The sequence below is a fragment of the Trachinotus anak genome, unplaced genomic scaffold, assembly GCF_046630095.1.
Source record: "Trachinotus anak isolate AG129_WGS33_773 ecotype Australia unplaced genomic scaffold, CSIRO_AGI_Tana_v1 ptg000015l, whole genome shotgun sequence".
In the NCBI taxonomy this organism is placed as follows: Eukaryota; Metazoa; Chordata; class Actinopteri; order Carangiformes; family Carangidae; genus Trachinotus; species Trachinotus anak.
Genome location: NW_027273866.1, coordinates 1,014,765 through 1,034,268, shown reverse-complemented (window position 1 = coordinate 1,034,268; position 19,504 = coordinate 1,014,765). Strand labels below are relative to the sequence as shown.

Sequence of the window (19,504 nt, the reverse complement as noted above, 5' to 3'; positions counted from 1 at the left end):
CAGCAGAAAGGCTCCATGGCCTTTTAATTAACCTGGTGTGATTAAAAGCAGGGGTGGAGGAGGGTGGGGGTAAGGGCCTGCTGCTGCAGCGTGGAGGGGTGACAGACAGGAAGCAGGAAATAACACACTAGAAGTCGTGAACAGTACAGAACCCAGGTGATATATGTGAGCACCATATTGTTATTCACAGAGTTTTCACTAGTGACCTACAAAACTTCACACTGAAAGCAATTACAATATAGGAAAATGAATTAGATTCCTTTTAACACCTCATCCCTGCTTCAGTTTTAGTCAATTTTCTGGAGCTTTTAATCAGTCTCAACTTTTGAGCCAACACTGACTAGAAGTCCTCGTGCAGAGAAGTCCTCTAACAGCTGGGCAAACTCCATCAACTGAAGAAGACTCTGTGACACAAGCCAGACCTCCAGTACAACCAGAGTGGAGTTTGTGGTGAGAGCAGTTTGTTAAAATGAATTGCCTTTATGAGAAACAGACACAATGACACAATGTTCATGCACACTTTTATGCATCATGTATCTTCAAATTTGTTGATTTTTACATTTTTTTTAATTTTTCATAATATTTTAGGGATTAAATATCACTTCAGGGGCTGTGACAATGCAGCTTCTCACAAAAACCATTTACAAACCCCATTGGACTATCTGAAAAGTTAACAAAGCTAAAACCAAAAAAAGTTGATACATGTTTTTTACAGAACAGCAATAATGTAATTTTTCAAAGTAAAACTTTGAAATATTCCAGTGGTCTGATTCATATTCACATTCATACAATAGTGCAAAGTTACTGTCTTTTCAAACGAAAAGTAAAATAGTATTAAAAACTTGACCTGCCAGCCTTAGAGCAGTCATCCTATTTTTCTAGTTTAGACCACATGGTGGATGTGTGATGTTATGCTCATGACCATCACTACGCAGCATCTGAAACAATGAATCCCCCCTCCTTCCATTCAGGTCCCTGTAAAATGAGCTTGTCTCCTCCAATCAGCTGAGAGCTCCTCTATGCACCAGCACTGCTCCCCTGAGCCTACTCTCAGACAGGAAGAGGAAATAGTTAAGGCCAATAGAGGAAACGACCAGTGGGATCAGTTTCACAGAGGAGAGTGGATAGGTGGTTTTTACTATGGGGAGTAAATGTCACAGGGAATGATTTCCTTCTTCAAAGACCAGCAGTCCTCTACTCACCCAAATACCACTCAGTATCATATTCACCATACAGTTTATATTATACTAAATGGAGAGGTAATATTCTGTTACATGTCATCTCTCTCTAAACATAAATTTAACACAAAAATTAAATAGTGGCTGCTCCATGAAACAGTCAATCAAAGCCAGTACCATGTTCTCACAACATTATGAGTTTTAAGTCTGGCAGCTGGCCAATGTTGCATTTCACCTCCTCCCTCTCTCTCTCTCAATCCTGTCACACTCCAGTGTATACTATCCAATAAAGCAAACACGCCATAAAAAATTATCCCCAAATTCTTCAAATTACTGCTCTCTCATTTCCGTTTTTATGAGGTAGAAAGTATTAGACAGTAACAAAATATCATGCACTTCATCTGTTGTGCGTCAAGTGTAATATGGCCAAGAAAAGGAAGAAAGGGCACAGATTTTCTCCTTTTATGCGATTTGTCTCACACTGTGAATGAAGCCAACAATCAGACCAAAAACACTAGTATCTTGATATTAACAGGGTCTGTTAAGAATATACTTCCAGATATAATCACTTGAAGTTGTATTTTCTCATATCACAGAAATATATATATTTTTTACAATTTTAGAACAGTAGTGAGGCTTATTTGGACAGTAATTGATAGAAAGTGACATGTTCACATAAAAATAATAAAGCAAGTAGTGTATGAGGCCAAAAAGCCATCTCAATCAATTAAGTTAAAGTATAAGTTTAAGTGTTTCTAAGAGCTACAACTCATCATTTTATAAATATCTGATGTTCTCAAACACCCACAGCACTCAAATACACCAGCAAACCACCCACATTTATTTTTTTTTTCAAACCTACTTCTTCCCTGATGTGATATTATATATTTTTTTATTTTTTATATCATCAGCCTTTTCATCGCATCAGCCTTGATGTCTTAAAAATGTCTTTTTAGCCTGCTCCGCTCCTTGCAATCAGATGAGGTCACAGTAGTGCAATAGACTCAAAGAAAGACGGCATTTTCACTTCGATTTGTGACAAAACCAACTAATAGCGGTCGGTTGCAGAGCAAATTCTGTGTCAAAGGCAGCTGGAATGGTTCCATCAGCTGGAGGATGTCCTCTAGCTAGGGTTAATGGGAGTGGAGTGGGGGAAAAAGAACTACGGAGAGTGCCGGAAGAACAAAATAAAGAACTTTTCAGCTTGGATTTCTCAGAGTAATGCGGGGTCAAAAAACAGGGGTCAAAACCACAATGACATCCTAATCTGGCATGCGCCTGCAATTGTGTGCATGTGTGTGTGTGCGTGTGTGTGCGTGTGCGTGCGTGTAATCCGTTCCGTGCGGCTCACATCATGTCTCATTTCAGCCCAGAATCACAGACAAAGGTCACCATTTGACCTTTTCACAGCTCAGAATTGCTGCAGCACACTTGGCTGATTAGTGTACACACAGACACACACTTACAAAAACTCATAGAAAGACGCACACTCCCTCAGAACAGAAAAATGAAAGCAATACAGCCCTGAGCTGAAAGCACACCAAATCTTCTATTTGTAATCTTGGCCAATTGCACTGTGTAAGTACAATTTCCAAACATGTTTACTCTTGGATCCAAAATCAAAGACAGAGACCTAGTTTCTTTGTTATTTAAATTTACTCTGGTATTTCCTGATATTCTTTCCCTTTCTAAATTGCTCTCTCACTCAATCAATGGACTATTAACTTTGTCTTAATGCCATCGCATAGGATGGTTTTTGTTATGTGTAAAATGTCATGTTTGTTTAATAATCAATGTTTTGTGTATTTTAAGCAATTACTTTAACATAAACTGCTGAAATCAAGTGAGTCCATGGACCTGGATTTTTCATTTGTTACACAAGCTGGAAATGATCCTGCTCAGAGCACTACACTTAGCCCCCACCCCACCCCCACCCCCCATCTCGAGACAACTAGCCATTACCAGCTATACATTTCCATTTAGATACAGTGAATATATCAAGCCTGTTAAGTTTCAGATGAATTGGACTGCTGGTTGGTCCTTTAACTGCACTTGTTCATTAAAAGCTAGGTTTCCTGTTAAAGCTTTTTTCAAGTCAAAATGTAGAAATGTTATATAACTATAAAAGTATGAGAGCTGGTCGCTTATTAACAGATGGAAAAGAGTGGATTTAGTTGGGTTTGTACTCTGATGGTGAGCAGACAGGAACCAGGAGGAGTTAGCATATTGCCTGCTGTGTTACTGGGACATAAATTGCTATACTGCTCTAACACATAGAAAAGATTTCTTGATTATAGGTAAAGCCAGCGGGATGCAACGTTGAAGCAGTGGCTGCTGAAGGTCTTGTGGCTTTTATGCAGCGTTAACAAGCGTGTGTGCTGATTGAACCGTTTTCCCTTAAAGTAGCGTGCATGCATAACAATGACAAACAGGAGGAAACCAGCTCCCTGGTCACCACAGTGGTTGGCATGGCAACCAATATGGGCCCTATCAGCACAGGTGGAACAGGGCTTTGGCCAATCAGAGTACTTGGACTGACCTACCTGGTGTATAAATGTCAGCGAGGGTCAATTGCTACCACATCATCAGCAATGATGAAAACACACTATTTCTGTCACAAAATGTCAACATGGCCATGGATCTCAGCTTCTCCCAGTTAGAGGGAAAAATGTTTGTTCAGTAGGCTGCACGGTCGGTGTGTGAGAGCATGTTAAGTGAGGAAATAAGAGTAAGTGCTTTTTTCAGTGTGAGACAAAAGGCATGCTGGCTGAAATGTTCGCTCAGTATGAAAATTACTGTTAAGACTAACGATTTCCTTCTTTGACAACCTGCTTTTGTGTTCACAGCGGCTTTTTCCTTGGCTATTTGTCTTGGTGTGCTCAATATTCAAGGCTGTCTAAAGGAAGATTTAACTACATCTCTGTAAATCATAGTGTAACTACCTTGACACACAAAACTACACCACTGCCAAATGGCATCAGCTTGTGCAGATCCTAAATAAGTCTACTCACATTTGTGAACCACTAATGGCCAATTCAGTGTCTGGGCTAAAAAAAAAGGATGAATAAAGAATATTGTACGCTGCTGGTGTTGTTAATGCTTTTAAATGCTGCAAAAAGCCTCTTTACTGAGGGAAACGGGTGGCACATTTTTCTTCAAATATCCCAATCTCTGCTGTGTACAGTTATGTCCTGTTCAACCCTCTATGCATGAGCTGTCAATGTGGATACTGGCTGCTTGTATTGGCTACTGTTTATTTGATCATGCCGCTCTGCACTGAAAGAGAAATCCAGAGCTTTCACTTCTACAAAAGTAGGAATGGCACTTTAAGTCCCTGGATTTTAAGGTTTAGACTGCAGGAAACACTGAACTTTTAAAGTATGTAAAATAACCTGATGAAGGTCCGTGCACCAAATCGTTGTTAATAAATGTTCTTACTTCGAGTGTATAAGACAGTGTGTGGGAGTTTTTTTCCTCAAAGCATGACCAGCACACTCATCATAAAGACTATGTCGTGCAAAATGAAAACACTCAAGTAAAATGCCGACATATTTAAAACTGTACTTAAGTACAGAACCGAAGTAATTTTACTTTACATCACTCATCTGCTCCACACTGCACTTCTCACGTTTTGATGCTGTGCATTAGAATTGGATATGGACTAATATAGCCAATATTGATGACCTGAAATATGCCTGATACCGATCTTACAGAATGGCTCAGGGCACCCCTACTTCACCCATCTGATTCCTCCTGTCTTCTCTTTTCCCTCCCTGTTTTATCTGATCTGTCCTTTCCTATCCGGTTCTGTTGCAATCTCTCCCGTCTCGTCCTGTTCTGTTCCCTCTCCTGCTGTTTTGTTCTGCTCTGTTCTGATCCAGGGCAGGGCTGTTAGCCAGAGTCACTCCAAGCAGGCTGATAGATCCCTCTGGCTGCAGAGTGGATGGGAAACACATGGGCAGCCTTCACTTAAAACTCAAAAACAACTGCTTGAACACAGTTTCCCATTGGAAAACCTCTACAGATCATCATGCTGAAACTTGGCAGGACAAGTCTCGATCCATATCTGCGGAACAGGCCCTTCGTTGTGCTGAGGATTGGGTTTGCACTGGCGGGCTTGTGTGCCTCTGAAATATACAATATGTGCTTATACTCTGTCCAGCGTTGTGTGAGAGAGCGGGAGAGTGAATATGAAAATATACAGATCCACAGAGAGTGAGATTTACCTAAAATACCTCTTATGAATAATGCAAGGGAATAATACGACCCACAGACCAGGCATGTTGGACCACTGGTACTCCACACTATCATTTACACACAAACACAAAACACTCACCATTTATCCCTTAAGATGCTCTCTCCAGGCTCTGCACTACTAAAATATTAAAATACAAGCCATGGAACAAGATTTGGATGGAATCCTTTTTCTGCTGAAATGTCAAATTTTATTCTTGATGTTACATTTGATAAATGACACCTGCGTATCATGTGATGTATTTATTCATATTTATTTATTGAGTTATGGTAATCACTTCAATTTTCGCTCATGGCACGCAAAGGGGTCTTTAGGCTTAGCTGCGACTGAGTACCTTGTCCAATTTTTTGCCACATAGGACACAGTGCTGTGTGTGTCAGGGTCTGAGTTTGACGAGGATATGTGTATGTGTTTGTACCTGTTGTGGTGGTGGTCGAGGCTGTAGGTAGGGACTCTGGGTTGGGCCTGGAGGGGTCTGCTGAGGGGGGCTGAAGTACGGAGGGGTTCCCTGCTGCCCCGCCTGCTGCTGCTGCTGCTGCTGGCTGTAGCCCCCCATCCCCTGCTGGCCATACGGTGCCACCTGCTGAAACAACCAATCACACATTAGTTAGAGGGGGGATATTAAGGTCAGGGCTGAGGCAGCAGCAAAACTTCTACTTTAAATTAAAAGCCAGAGAGTCTTCTAACCTAAAATCCTCTTGGAATGATTGGAAAATAAAAACAAAAACATCCCACATGAGCCTACACAACCTGGCCTCTATCCATTTTCCAATTCATCTGTTTGTCCCTCAGCTAAAAGGCTCTTAATTTAGCTCAGACCAGGCTGACACCGGTCTCCCAGCAGTCCTCTGCCTAATGAACTCACACTGCAGAATCCTCAAACTTTATGTCCTCTGGCTTGCCAAATGCATCTTCCTCTCTACATTATCTCCATCTCGATCAGCTCACAGATGGGATGAGGTGTGTTGGATATTACTGCAGGCCAGTCCCAGGCCGTAACCTTAATGAGGGACACATGGATGAGCCGGGGCATTCCAGAGCAGTGCATTTAAAAAACTATCTTGCGAGGGCAAAGCCACGCCAAGTGCTGGTGCTGCATTATACAGTGGTTGTGAGAGAGAATGTGAACAGGGAGTGTGTGTAACAAGCTGGCACCAATACAAATGTAGTCTTAATCCCTCCTTGTCGTTTGTTATGACTACAGACAGCGCCAGGTGCTCCTCACTCCTCTAAGGATTTCCTATCGAGGCTGGGGTTTTCTCATTCATCCCGCCTCACGTGCACGTGTGCGCGCGCGCACACACACACACACACACACACACACACACACACAAAAGCCAAGTACAGACTATTAAATAACATTTACGACCACTGGCGAAGCAATATGACAGCACTTTTCTTGTAATATTTTTGCCCATCATGTCATGCTGCTTTTTTTATTCAGTGACAGCCAACAGTGCTGCCACAAACTCATTAAACGTGCACACAGGCTGTAATTTGGGGCGTGCACAGACCTCATAGTCCACCACCAGCTTTTGCCCCAAGCTCTAAATGTTGAAATGTCCCTTTAAATCTTCCCTGGCAGGCCTGGCAAAGTAAAAGTCTCCCAAACTCAGAGTGATTTATATCTCAAATGATGGTGTTACAGGGGAATCCGATGTGACGTAACTACTACATTGCGGCCTTGTCAGATCAAAAGCAAAGAGCACACATCCAGAGTTGTAGCTTTACTATGACTGTTAAGAGTGAGAAAACCCACTCATAAAAGCCTTGTTGAAACTGTTGGCTGGTGTAAAATACAGTGAAATCTGATCTGGCTGCAAAGGGCCAGTGGAGATTAATACGTCTGAAATAGTTTTGAAGTGTAACTTCCTTTGAGTGGGTGGTAAAAAAAGAAATCTTCTCTCTAAAATGGAAGAAGCTTTTTGACTCTGAATAGAGATGATTGGACAATGTAGAATACTTTTCACTTCAATGGAAATTTGATTAGAAAGGACAGGTCTGTGTGTGATGCGTGTGTGTATGTGTGTGTGTGTGTGTGAGAGAGAGAGTGTGTCATTAGGCCGATGAGACAGACAGATAGGGTGAGATCAGTCTAGCTGGCAGAGAGGTTAATAGCATGGCCCTGCTCATGCCAACAGCACCACTGGATTCATTACTGCCAGCCAGGGCAACAGACACACACACACACACACACACACACACACTTACAGACATAGCACTCACATACCGACATACTCAAATGAATGCACATGAATTCAAGTTGTCTGTGTTTGGGGATTTGTTAGAGTAAGATAGACAAACAAATGCTCACGCTCTCTATCTCACACACTCAACACACACACACACACACACACACACACACACGTCATTAGATGTGGATCAGAGCCACTCCGATAAAACAGAAGCAACTCTATCCAGTGATCAGTGATGACAGGCTGGTGTAACACACTGGGTCTCAACTGGAACACTACTGTTCTGGGATTCGTAAGGATTAGGTCGCCATGGAGATTGGGACCAGACAACCGTGGGTGGGTTCCTTTCTCAGACAAACACAATGACGGGCAGACAGACAGATATGGGGAGACAGTGACAGACAGAGACAGAGGAATAGATAGATGTAGGCAGAGAGAAAGACAAAACTTACAAAAAGGGTTAACAGAGAATTGCTCTTTAGGTTTCTTCCCTCCTGAAAATCCTCTCGGTGCTTTAAATAACTCTGAAAAGCAAGAAAAGCTAATGTATAAATAATAAACTACACTAGTTTCCATAGTCTTTAAAACTGTCAATTTGAGTTGCTGAGATTTTGTATTTTAAAATACACTGGGGACATAGCCAGGAAGCATGCTGGAGTGAGAAAGCTTGAACACACCAATGTTACGTTTGTTGTGTCTCTTTGCTTTCTATCAGTGACTGACTCAATGGGTAAAAATAAGCGTGTCGAGCTTCTTGTATAATGTAATGTTACACGATTTATATCTGCTGGATTTTCAATTATGTAAAATTAAATGACTCTTGCTGAAATTTGCGGCCACTGATGTCCAAATTTACCAGGTGTTACAGGTGTCAGATGGCTGCATACCATTTAGTTGCCAGACATTAACAACATTACTCTCCCTGCATGAACTGTCTAACTCTGTAAGTCTGTTTTTACACAGATCCCTTGTTCCAATACTTTTGTACCATGGTTTAGTTGTTATCATGGTATACCTGAAGTATAGTTTATACATTTCAAGCTGCCTGTAAGTATTTTCTATAGAAAAACTTGTCTTCCTCTGAAGAACATCAGTTCTCAGTGTACTTAAGAAGAAAGACTGACAGATATGCAAGTATGTAGACAGGCAATCAGGTAAGCAAGCAGAAGGAAAGACATGGAGACAAACGAAAAAAGAAACAGAAACACCGCCAGTCAGTCAGTCAAATAAGCAAAGAGACAGCAGGCAGATTGGAGGTCTAACAAGTAGCAACCTGTCACAGTGGCTTTGTGAGGGAAGAAAGAGTCATTCAAATGCAGCTTCTGTTTGATCGCTGGGGCCGACTGTATGAATGTACTGTACCTCCTGAGTACACAGCAGCTCACTGAAACCTGATTCTCTTTGACTGAGAATATGCTTAGTAATAAACAGACTTGCTGTGCTGTTGCGTATACCAATAAAAATAACTGCTGGAAGTAGAAAATAAGACCATTTTCTGCCTTTTCCTTCCACTCAGGTGTGTGGAAGCAGACAAAATAACAGTGTGATTTATCCAGAGTGTCTTGGCAGGCACACGGTGTCAAATAAATGTCTGTAATGAAATGACAACAGATGTGAAGTGCTGTAGGGAGAAATGACACAGAATAGACGTCCTGCGAAGCAAATAATTCACCATAAACTGCAGAAACAGTGTGATGAAAACAAAAGCCTTGGCGGCATATTAAGATACAAAGACACAAACACACACACAAACACTGAGAAGAACTCAATCAAAAATCTATCAAAACAGGAGTCGTATGAAAAGGCAGACAATATCTCCCTGCTCTGCAAATGGAGGGAATAAACAGCCATGCTAACCCTCATCCAAGGCAGTGCTGTGCGTGAATGCGCACATGTGTGTGCGCTTTAAATCAGCCGTTTAAAAACCCTGCACGGAACAACGCACTGCTTGTAATTCAATTGGGCCAATGAGCAATAGACAGGAATTTTCATAATTCTTTTGAGGTGGCGATACGGCTGGCTGGCGACCAGGACCACAGGTCGCCCCTTTTTGAGTGACAGATGGGCTCAGCCAACCAGAGCGCTAAGCAGAGCCACCACTCCGACCCCTAAAACGCGCACACATTCACATACTGACAGGCATGACAGGCACATGCAGGCACTGCATCAGAATTAGCACCACAGACCACAGAAGTGCCAACTTAAAATTAAAAAAAATAAATAAAAAGACAGAGAAGCATTTATATAAAAACAGAGGAGTATGGAGTATGGCATGATATAGACATGTGAAGATATACACTGAGAGTGGCAAAGGAAGATGTTTAGAGAGGCAGATATGGGGAGATAAGCAGGAGGGAGATAGAAGAAGGGTGTTACAGCCTGAAATACTTAAAGGGGATGGAGAAAGCGATGTTTCACATGATAAAGACAGAAAGAGACAGATAAAGACGGTGATTCAGACAGAGAGATATGTGGAGAGAGAGAGCTGCGACACAGACAAGTGTGAAAGAAAAGCAGAGGAAGGAAGATGAGTCTTAGAGGAGGGATGGGGGTAATGTGAAATAGTGATGAAGAAGAATGGAGAGAGGAAGAAAACATGAAGGAGTTCCAGTGGATTGAAAAGTTCTCTTACACTCACATAATTAGAGGAACATATAAGAGAGACAGACAGACAGAGGTACTGTACATCCTACTGCTCAGACTGGCATCAGGATCATCAGGTGAATGTATTTAATTAATTAATTACCATTAACGAGCTGGGACAGGATGGTTTTCTGTGTTTACTAATACTGGATACTAACAGTATAGAATATGGTACTGCATGTACTATATAAAACTTCTCCAATTTAATTATTTAATTTGGAAGTCTAATCTGATTCGGCAGTTGGTATACAATTAATAACATGAAGTAGATTTAGATCATGCTTACATATTTGAGTATATTTATTTACGTCTCTTTTCAATTGTGATAGCACAATATAATATAATCAAAAGCTGCTGAAAAAGACACAACTCTAGTCTCTGGCTGAACTGGAAAAAAAAATGCACTGTTGTTGTGGCACATGGTTTGACACCACTAATCTATACACACAGAAATGACAAAACAAGCAGTTAATAATAAAAATAGCAAATAATCAACTCTCCCAGCAATGACTGGATGGCACACTGATGAAAAGAAATGACAGAATACACTGTTCACACTATATTATATTTATATCTCGTGAAGCCACTTATGGATGCTGTGATAGCTGCTTTGCTAAGATTAGCATACACAACACTAAAAGCCCAATGTCATTGATTTAAACTGACATTTTTATATATGATCCTGTCCAGATTTCATTAAGTAACTTGGCACCAAGCTAAACATATCTCCATTTTATTTTATCACTTTGACTTATCATACAAGCACAGGTATGGATCAAGAACTTGTTGTAGCAAGTTAGGTGCGTTTGTCTCAATGGCAGCCATTTTTCTTTCTCAGTATTTTCTAAAAATGGAAAATAAGTCTCCTGTAACAGCCTTCTGGCCATTCTGAGGTTTCACAATGCTCCAAATCACTAATGTAAAATGTTCTAGTGGCAGCAAGAGTGCAAGATGTTTGGAAATAACCAGACACTGTATAGCCGTAGGCTTAGTTACTCCACCTACAGTTACAGACAACTGTTCTTTTAAAACAAATTTACAGTCACTTGGGTTAATCACAGCATCACTGGAAGGATGGATGTGAATATGCAAAAGCTGGCTACATTAAATTAATTATATTTGTAAACAGAGAGCAAAATGAAACAGAGAAATTCTTCACATCCAGGCTCAGTGAGCAAATCTGAAAGCAAACTTAAAGGCAGATAATCAAAGGAAGTTTCAGCAGCCAAGCACAGCAGGGAAACAGTAAGGGAGAAATGGCAGTGTTGACAGATCTGTCAGTCAAAAGAATGAATAAGTATACTGATATCAAAATAACTGTGGCAGTCGCATCTATTTTCCTACAGCTTATTTGCCATAAGTAGCTGAAACATTTAAATTATCCTGGTGACATTTTTTAGCTGACCCTCATCTTTCCTTTTCCTCTTGCTGACTGACTTATCATGTTATTAAAAAAAGAGAGGGAAGAAAGAAAGAAAAAGAAAGAAAGAAAGAAAGAAAGACAACTGTGTTGACAAAGTAACATAAAACCAATTGGAGGAGGATGTAGAGCCTTTAAAAAGGTTTTCATGTTTTCTTCTAGGATCATATCTTCACCAACAACTGATAAATTTCTACATCTCTTGCCAACTCACAGGATGAACTCAGTGATGTATAATGATCACATTCATTCAACAGCAACTTATATTTTCAAGTTGCCTTTTTTCAATCAAATTATTTTGTCAATGAATGATATGAAAAGTTTCCTGCAGAAAATACAAAACCGGATAGAGAAAATTGTTTTTTATAAAAAAAAAATATTGTTATTATAAAGAAAAAACTTTAAACTTTAAAGACCTTAGAAAATCCAAATTTTCTGTTTTCTTTTTTTAATTTTATGGATCTTGATTTGTTGGTTGACTGTTGGTTTCTATTCAGGGTTGTTTTTTAATCAATAATTGATGTGGTAATTGTTTCAACTGTTTGAGATTTGTTTTCTCTTTCGACTGGTTGTTGCAGCCTGTGGCTCTAGTTAGTATAAATATGCTGAAGTTTCAGATTGTGAGTATGATGCCTGATGACAATCTATAACCAAAACATTGCACCTCTGATAAACTCAGTGACGATGTTGTGAGGGAATTTTCCTTTTTCTCTTGCTTTAATTTTCCTACACACCTGTCAAACAGGTGTACACTAAGCAACACTTAGTTTGCCGATTAATCATAGAAAATTAGTTCTAATGCTGCAATAAGCTTTCAATAAGGATCAAGTACCCTCGCACATAAGTGCATTTATGACAAGACGACAGTGACTATGTTAGCCTGGTCACATGTGCTGTTGCTTCAGTCTGTCTCTGGTAATGTGAACATCACCTCTCCCTATTTCTGTTACATGGAAAGTTGACATCTAAAGAAACGTGTTAGTTCTTTCACATCAAGCTAAGCTGACAAGAGGTTATCATCACACACAGGACCAAAACAAATCAACCTGCTTCTTCAGCTCGGTGTGGTGATAAGATCAGTAGCAACGAGATGTGAACACCAGCACTGGTTTGTGAAATGCAGGGGAAGGTGAGACCCTTCACGAAATGCGAGGCATCGCAGGGAAGGATCAGCATCAACAGTCTCATGATTAAACATAAGGGGAAGAAGAGGGGACGCATCGCGGTACTCGTCATCGTCCTCGTATCTCTCCCCCCAAGGTGACGGTGCTCTCCGTCGTGCAATGCCTCTCTTTGATATCTCTTTCTCTCGCTCCTCCCCCTTCTCATACACTGTGAGGCCCTTGACACCTCAGGAATGAGCTGCCCTTGGAGGAGTGAGAGAAAGAGTGAGGGACAGGGGGAGTGATATACTGGACACTCAATCGTGACATCCCGGTAACCTGAATCTAGACGCTCCACATCAAGCCAAAATATAAAAATAAAGCAACACAGTCACATTAAGGGCAACAAAAGAAAAAGCAGGCTGTGGATGATTTGCTGGTATTCTTATTTTGTATGAAGCATGATGCACCTCATATACTACAGGTTTTTATTCCCAAAAGAAAACAAAAGCCGCTCTATTCAAAGATTGTGACTTATCGACCTGGTGATAACATCAACATCGCGCTGACGGCGAGTGAAAGCAAACAGATAGTGTAGCCATCAACTGATAGACAGAGACGTGTTTTTTTTTTCTTCTATATTTTCATCTCGGCTCCCTTTCTGAAGACTGCCAAACGTTGCTCTCTGCCCCTGTCTGTCTTTCTTTATTTTTCCCTCTCCCTAATTCTCTGTTTCTGCTCACATCTATTGACGGAGAAAAGAAAAAAAGAAAAAGAAAAAAAAAAAAACAGAGTGGCTGCTCGTAGCAGGCGTTTTATTGCTGGCTGGCTGCGACTAGCTGTGGCTGTGTTGTTCCAGGCAGAGCTGTAATGGAGACATTTGGAGAGGTAGCGCAGGGCAGGTTAATGCTCTCTGTAATGTGTGTGTGAACAGTGTTTTTTTTTTTTTTTTTTTTCGAAAGAGGCTCTGGGCCCTGTGCCACTGGCTCCAAATGTTTTTCCCCTACTAAACTCCTGACCCCAATCTGGGGCCAAGAAAGACAGAAGAGAGAGGGGGAAATTGAGAAAGAGAGAGAGGGGGAAAAAAGCAAATCTGAATGAGGCTGATACTGAAAGACTTATAGCAGGCTCTCCCAAAGAGAGAGTGTAAGAGAGACTGTTAAATAGATCATTGATCACTTGAAATGTTTCTTCACACAGAATTTCTCAATGTTTATACTAGAAATTGAGAGGGTAAAAGGCTACCTAATGCTAAATCTAACTCAAACTAGATCCAGTTTTAACTGATAGAAAATAATTGTCATTAAATTGCAAAGTGGAGAAGAAGGAGAGATGGCTCGTGACACCCGTAAACACCGCAATTCAGCACAAAATAGACCTAAAGATCAATAATTTCAGCACACAGCAGCTCAGCTCATTTTTCAACACTCGCTGTGATGACAGGCTCGAACTTGTGTAGGAGTCATGTCAATTACATTTGAACAGGGAGGAGGGAGGGAGGGAGAGAGGAGGGAGAGGGGAGGGTGGGGGCTTCTAGTTGAAACAAGCTTGTTCACTATTAGCGGTCGACATCAACACAGGAAGATTATTCTCGTATTTTACATCCCCTGCTGCGTGGCCGTCTTTCTTGGATGCTGACGCTCTGCCAAGGCGCCGCCATGTTAAACGATGACACGATGGATTGTTGCGCTCCTTCAGGTCAGTGTTAGAGATCAATCAGGGGTTGGCGATGTCAGGATGATGGGGTAAAAAGGTTACAGGCAGATAGGCATATGTCATTCATTACGCTTTTGGACACTGACACGTTCATGTACTGTGGCATCACTGAGTCAACCCCTTGTATTCATGAGTAAACCTCTATATCCTCCCAGCTGTTCTGCATCTGCTTGTGACCTTTGACCTTGAAGACAGGAGGGAGACTATAGCAGAACCACAATCACTTTACCACAAACTGACAGTCACATTAAACATGATTAAAGTTTGCTCTATTTCAAGTTAAATATTTATAATTACCTAATATTTATTCTTCACCATGTCAACAAGCTTGATGGGAATTTAATCTTGTTTCACTCAGATAAGGAGAAACATAGGAGCAAGCATACATCACTGTGCGATCTCTAAGCAAATAAAAAAAAACACACTACACACACTCCACCAACTTGCCATATTGACTCAAAAGATCTAGAAACCTGCCTGAATATAAGATAATGTTTTACACTTAATTATTGAACACTCTGCTCTCTGTCTGCTTTCTTGAAAAATAGTAGTTACGTAAGTGCAGCTTCACCAGGTGCTTCCAAGAGTGTTCCTGATGTTTGGTTAATATTTATAAACCAGTTAATGATGATTATTCTCTGGAGAAGCTATAATGGAGGTTAAAACGTTTGAAGACTAGTTTATTATGTTTACAGTGTTTTCTTTAAATAACTGCTTTTTAATAAGGGACTATATTATTTACTCTCATCTTCAAAAACAGGTGTTGTTAAAAGGTGGGGGGTCATCAAAAAAATTCAGGCTGACTTATATTCCAGTCAATACAGTATCTTAGACCTACTTTGAAGTTCGACTCTGTGGTCTATATAACTCCGCTCTGTCTTCATTTTCCCTTCTACCAATCAAACACCAATACACAGAGGCTGAAATCTAGGTAACACCTTGATCATGCCAATCTATGCCTTCTCAGATCTGTTTTCAAATGTTGATGGTGTGTCACGTCTCTTCACTTCTCCGCTCTACAAATGAAGCCCAGAAGCCGAGATTCTGGAGCATACTTGACCTGTGTAAAAATCTATCTCTAATCTGGATGAAAACTGAGATGAATTCTCGGTGAGCCAATTAGAGCAGCAACTAATCCCCTTGTAACTCGGCAAAGACGTAAAGCATCCCTTTCTTTCCTCTCTCTTCCTCGCTCCCTCCGTTTCGCTCCACTTTCATCTCTCTGCTCTTTTATCTTATCAATAGGCACATATAGAGCGCTGCAGACACAGAGTGCCGAGCCTGGATCTTTCAAAAACACGCCGTTTGTGACGTTTTACACTGCTCGCCTGCATTCAACACTAAATTATATTAAATTCCATCATCACTTCACCTGCCTGAGTGAGAATAATGGAGTTTACAGCTCATACAACTAATGCAAAAGCAAGAATTAACAGACAGCTGGGTATGTAATTTAACTAATGGCTCACATGAAAAAGTGTAATCCACTGGGTCATATCTTATTTATCACAACTTATTTATAATGTCTATGCCATGCTTCTCCTGAGAGGATAAAACATAGGCTATATGTTGCTATCTTCTTTTACGTTCGCTCTAGTGTATATACACCTTACATTGATATAATTAATAGCATCACTTTTGTCTGTGAAGGGGGGGGGGTTCCTCCCCACTTTCCAGTTAATGGCCACGTAGCATCATCTCCATGTGGCATCTGATTGGCTGAGAGCCACTCTACAGCAGGGGGGTAATAAAAGTTACAAATGAGAGCAGGCTATTAGAGCCATTGACGTGCGTAGGCTAGCTTGCTAATTAATTGATCCTGAAACTTCATCTATTCTGTAGCCAGAGAGGAACCCTTAATTAATCAGCCTTTCCATATCGTTGTCCTCGTTTCTTTCAATCCTTTTCACTCTCCTCTTTTAACCCCCCCCCCATCCTTTTCTCCCTCTCTCCCTCTCTCTCCTAATGTCTTTTTTAATTGTAAGCTGCCCAGAGTCCCATGGGCTGGCATGGAGTGCAGGTCTGGAGTTGTGGGGTAGAGAGAAGAAAGAAAGTGTGTGTTTTGTAGGTGTGTATCTGGATGGTTGAGATGTGTACTCTGAAGAACGAGCCTCCGAGGTTTCAAGATCCTTTCAAAAAGGGAGGGAAGTGATGAGGCTGAAGTGGTCCCCTTTGTGCCCCCACTCCTCCTCTCTCTCCATCTTTCCTGGCAGAGGGGCTGATTTATTGGGGCTTCCCAGCCATCCGTCAGAGCCAGCAGCGCTGGCTGCATTAACCCCATAGACAACCCCAGCACTCGGGGCCCCTAAGTGCTTCCAAGTGGCCCTCACTCTCCCCATTGGTGAGGAACCCCCCTGCCAGGCTCAATCGATGCCGTAAATTACCCATCTAACTCCCTAAAGTCAATATCCCACAAGATGATGTTTGGACAGACAAGAATTTTTTACAGCTTTTTGTTTTAATGGAAACTTAAAAGCACAATCAGTACTTTCTGCCCATGTAAATATATTCACAAATTCTGTTGCAATTATCAGCATGTGTGTGTTTCTCTCACAATATCTTTAGTCAGTGGTAACAACATGGTTATAGTCATGGATGAAACCTAACCTCTTCTGAACACTGTCAGAAAACCACAAGCTTCTTATTACTTGATATTAAGAGACCTCACAAAAACATTTTGCCACAGTAGGAAAAGCACAGCTGTAAATAATAAAATGAATGATTACTGAATTCCATTTAGCTGCTTCAGTTTCAAGGTCCTGGTTTTAGCCACGTTGGCTCGCTGCCCTGAATTGCTTACTGGAACGGACCCATCATTAATGTTATTAGCAACATCTATGTCTTTCCTACTAAGACAACATGTCCGCAGTGAGACAGGCCTGTTTGACAGCAATAGTTTTACATTTGAAACAGCAATTTTAAGTCCAAAGCAGGGTTCCCACAAGACCAAGTCATGGTTTTATTTAGATTACTGAAAGGAAAGGAAGGATAAGCCCTTCAAACTATCTCTTAAACTACCTGCTCCCATCGTCTCCCTTCTTGTGTTTTCTTCTTGTTATAAGTAAATCAATAGAAAAAATAAAATGATCTGTACACTATTAAGAGAGAACATGAAGGCCATGAATGAATAACTACATTTTATTCTTTAATTATTTACAAATTCTAAGATGTTTACAATCAAAAATACTACAATAGAGGGCAGTAAGAGTCTGAATGTAGTAGCCAAAAAATAATAATTTAGCTCAGGTGCTTCAGGTGTTCTGTGCCACCTGTGCCTGATACTGAAGCACCTAAATGGAATTCGGCCATCACTCATTTTATGTATAGAAAAACTGTATGTATTGAATTATTATCTTAAAAAAAAAACTTTATTGAGTGTCTACAACTATTTTTAAAATTAAATAAAAATCTTTAGTTGACAACTACTTCACACTGGTTTTTAGTTTAGTGGTTACAGCTGTTCTGAAAACCACTGTAAAACATGTTGTTGTACTGCATAACTGTAAGACACAAAGGGAATAAAAACAAAGAAGAATCGTGAAATACTGAAATTATTTAGGATTGTACACAGATGTTTCCCAGTTGAAAAGAAAACAGACATGATTTTTAAAAAAATACAGATGTACAGTTTTTCTCTTCTTTTTTCTTTGCCAGATGATGACTATTGAATACAGATGATGCCTGAAAAAATCATCTTTAAAAAGAGAGTGGGGCTGGACAGAAAGTATACAAAGCTGCGAAGGACAGAGGGCTGGTGAAGGGGTGTTGTGGTTTGTATGGACTGAACAGGCAGCAGGTCAGCCACATTTCCACTTGACTTTAAATGCTTGGCTTCTATTAAGTTGGCCCAGTGTGTAAGGAACAAACAGCCAACACTGGTAATGGTTTCTGCCTGACTCGTTGACACATTCAACCCTCTCCACACACACACAAACATACACACACTCCTTCCTTTTCCCCTTTCTCTCTTTCTCTCTCTCTCTCTTTCATTTCCCAGGATATCTTTTTTTTCTCCTGCTCCCTCACCCCTCCTCTCTTTTCACATCAAACACTAATGTTTCCTTCAAATTCCTTTTCCTCTCCGTCTGCCAACTTTGACATCACAGGAAATTACGCTCAGAATTGGCGGCACTGTTTTTTTTCTCTCTCTCTCTTTTTTTTTTGCTTTCAACTTCATTCCACTTCCCAAACAGTGGCGGTTCTCTCGTGTGGCCTGTCATCCTAAAGACACCCGCCTCCTCCTTCTGCTTCCTCCTCTTCCTCTCCTTCTTCTTCTTTTTTTTCCCCTGCTGATATGTTTGTTCTGGCTCCCATCACTCCACACATACACATATAGTTGCTTACACTCTTTCAGATGCACACTCTTGTCTCTCACCCTTTCTGAAACACTCAAACAGTCTCTCACACGCATGCATTCAGACGCAGCGTGACGCTAACTACACCTAATGCAGGTTCTGGGCTTATTTGCTGGAGGCTAATAGGAGAGGTTGATTTTTTTTTCTCTCTGAGACATCGACAGTGAGATTGGTGTCTGTGCTTGCCTCCCATGACTGGATTAAAACAAGGAGGCCATGAGCAGAGTGCTTAATTGGCACTGAACTGCAGTGTTAAGAATGTGTCAGAGCGTGTGTGTGAGAGTACCTGTACGATCACATCAGTATATGCACAGGCAAACTGGAAAATGTCTGTACAAGCATGCATGTGATTGTGCATGTATAGAAGAGAAAGAGAGCTCGAGGGCCTGAACAGGTAAACACGCCTCCCCAGAAATGATGACTCAACCTGCACTCAAGGGTCAGCAACAGCCTCTGGGTTTCACACACTGCGAGCATGTTTACATGTACACCAACAACCCTTCCACTGTGAACAACCTGATGAAGGTAACGGTTCAGTCAAGGTGTTTAAATGAATTGTGGGAAATAACAAATACAGGAATGACAATAAATTAGCTGCGTTGATGATCTGTGGGTGTACACATGCCACAGAAATTCACA

The 19,504-nt window shown here is 40.9% G+C and overlaps 1 protein-coding gene across 5 annotated transcripts in view; it reads right to left on the bottom strand.

The window, feature by feature from the left end:
- Positions 1–19,504, bottom strand: part of LOC139632594 (AT-rich interactive domain-containing protein 1B-like) — a 196,470-nt gene that overhangs the window by 119,523 nt on the left and 57,443 nt on the right. For 4 of the 5 annotated variants that reach the window (XM_071497584.1, XM_071497583.1, XM_071497580.1 and 1 more), the window contains one exon: positions 5,852–6,016. In XM_071497584.1, the coding sequence (XP_071353685.1) occupies positions 5,852–6,016 (165 nt within the window). The remainder of the gene's footprint in view (positions 1–5,851; positions 6,017–19,504) is intronic. The other variant, XM_071497582.1, reaches the window with a different exon arrangement.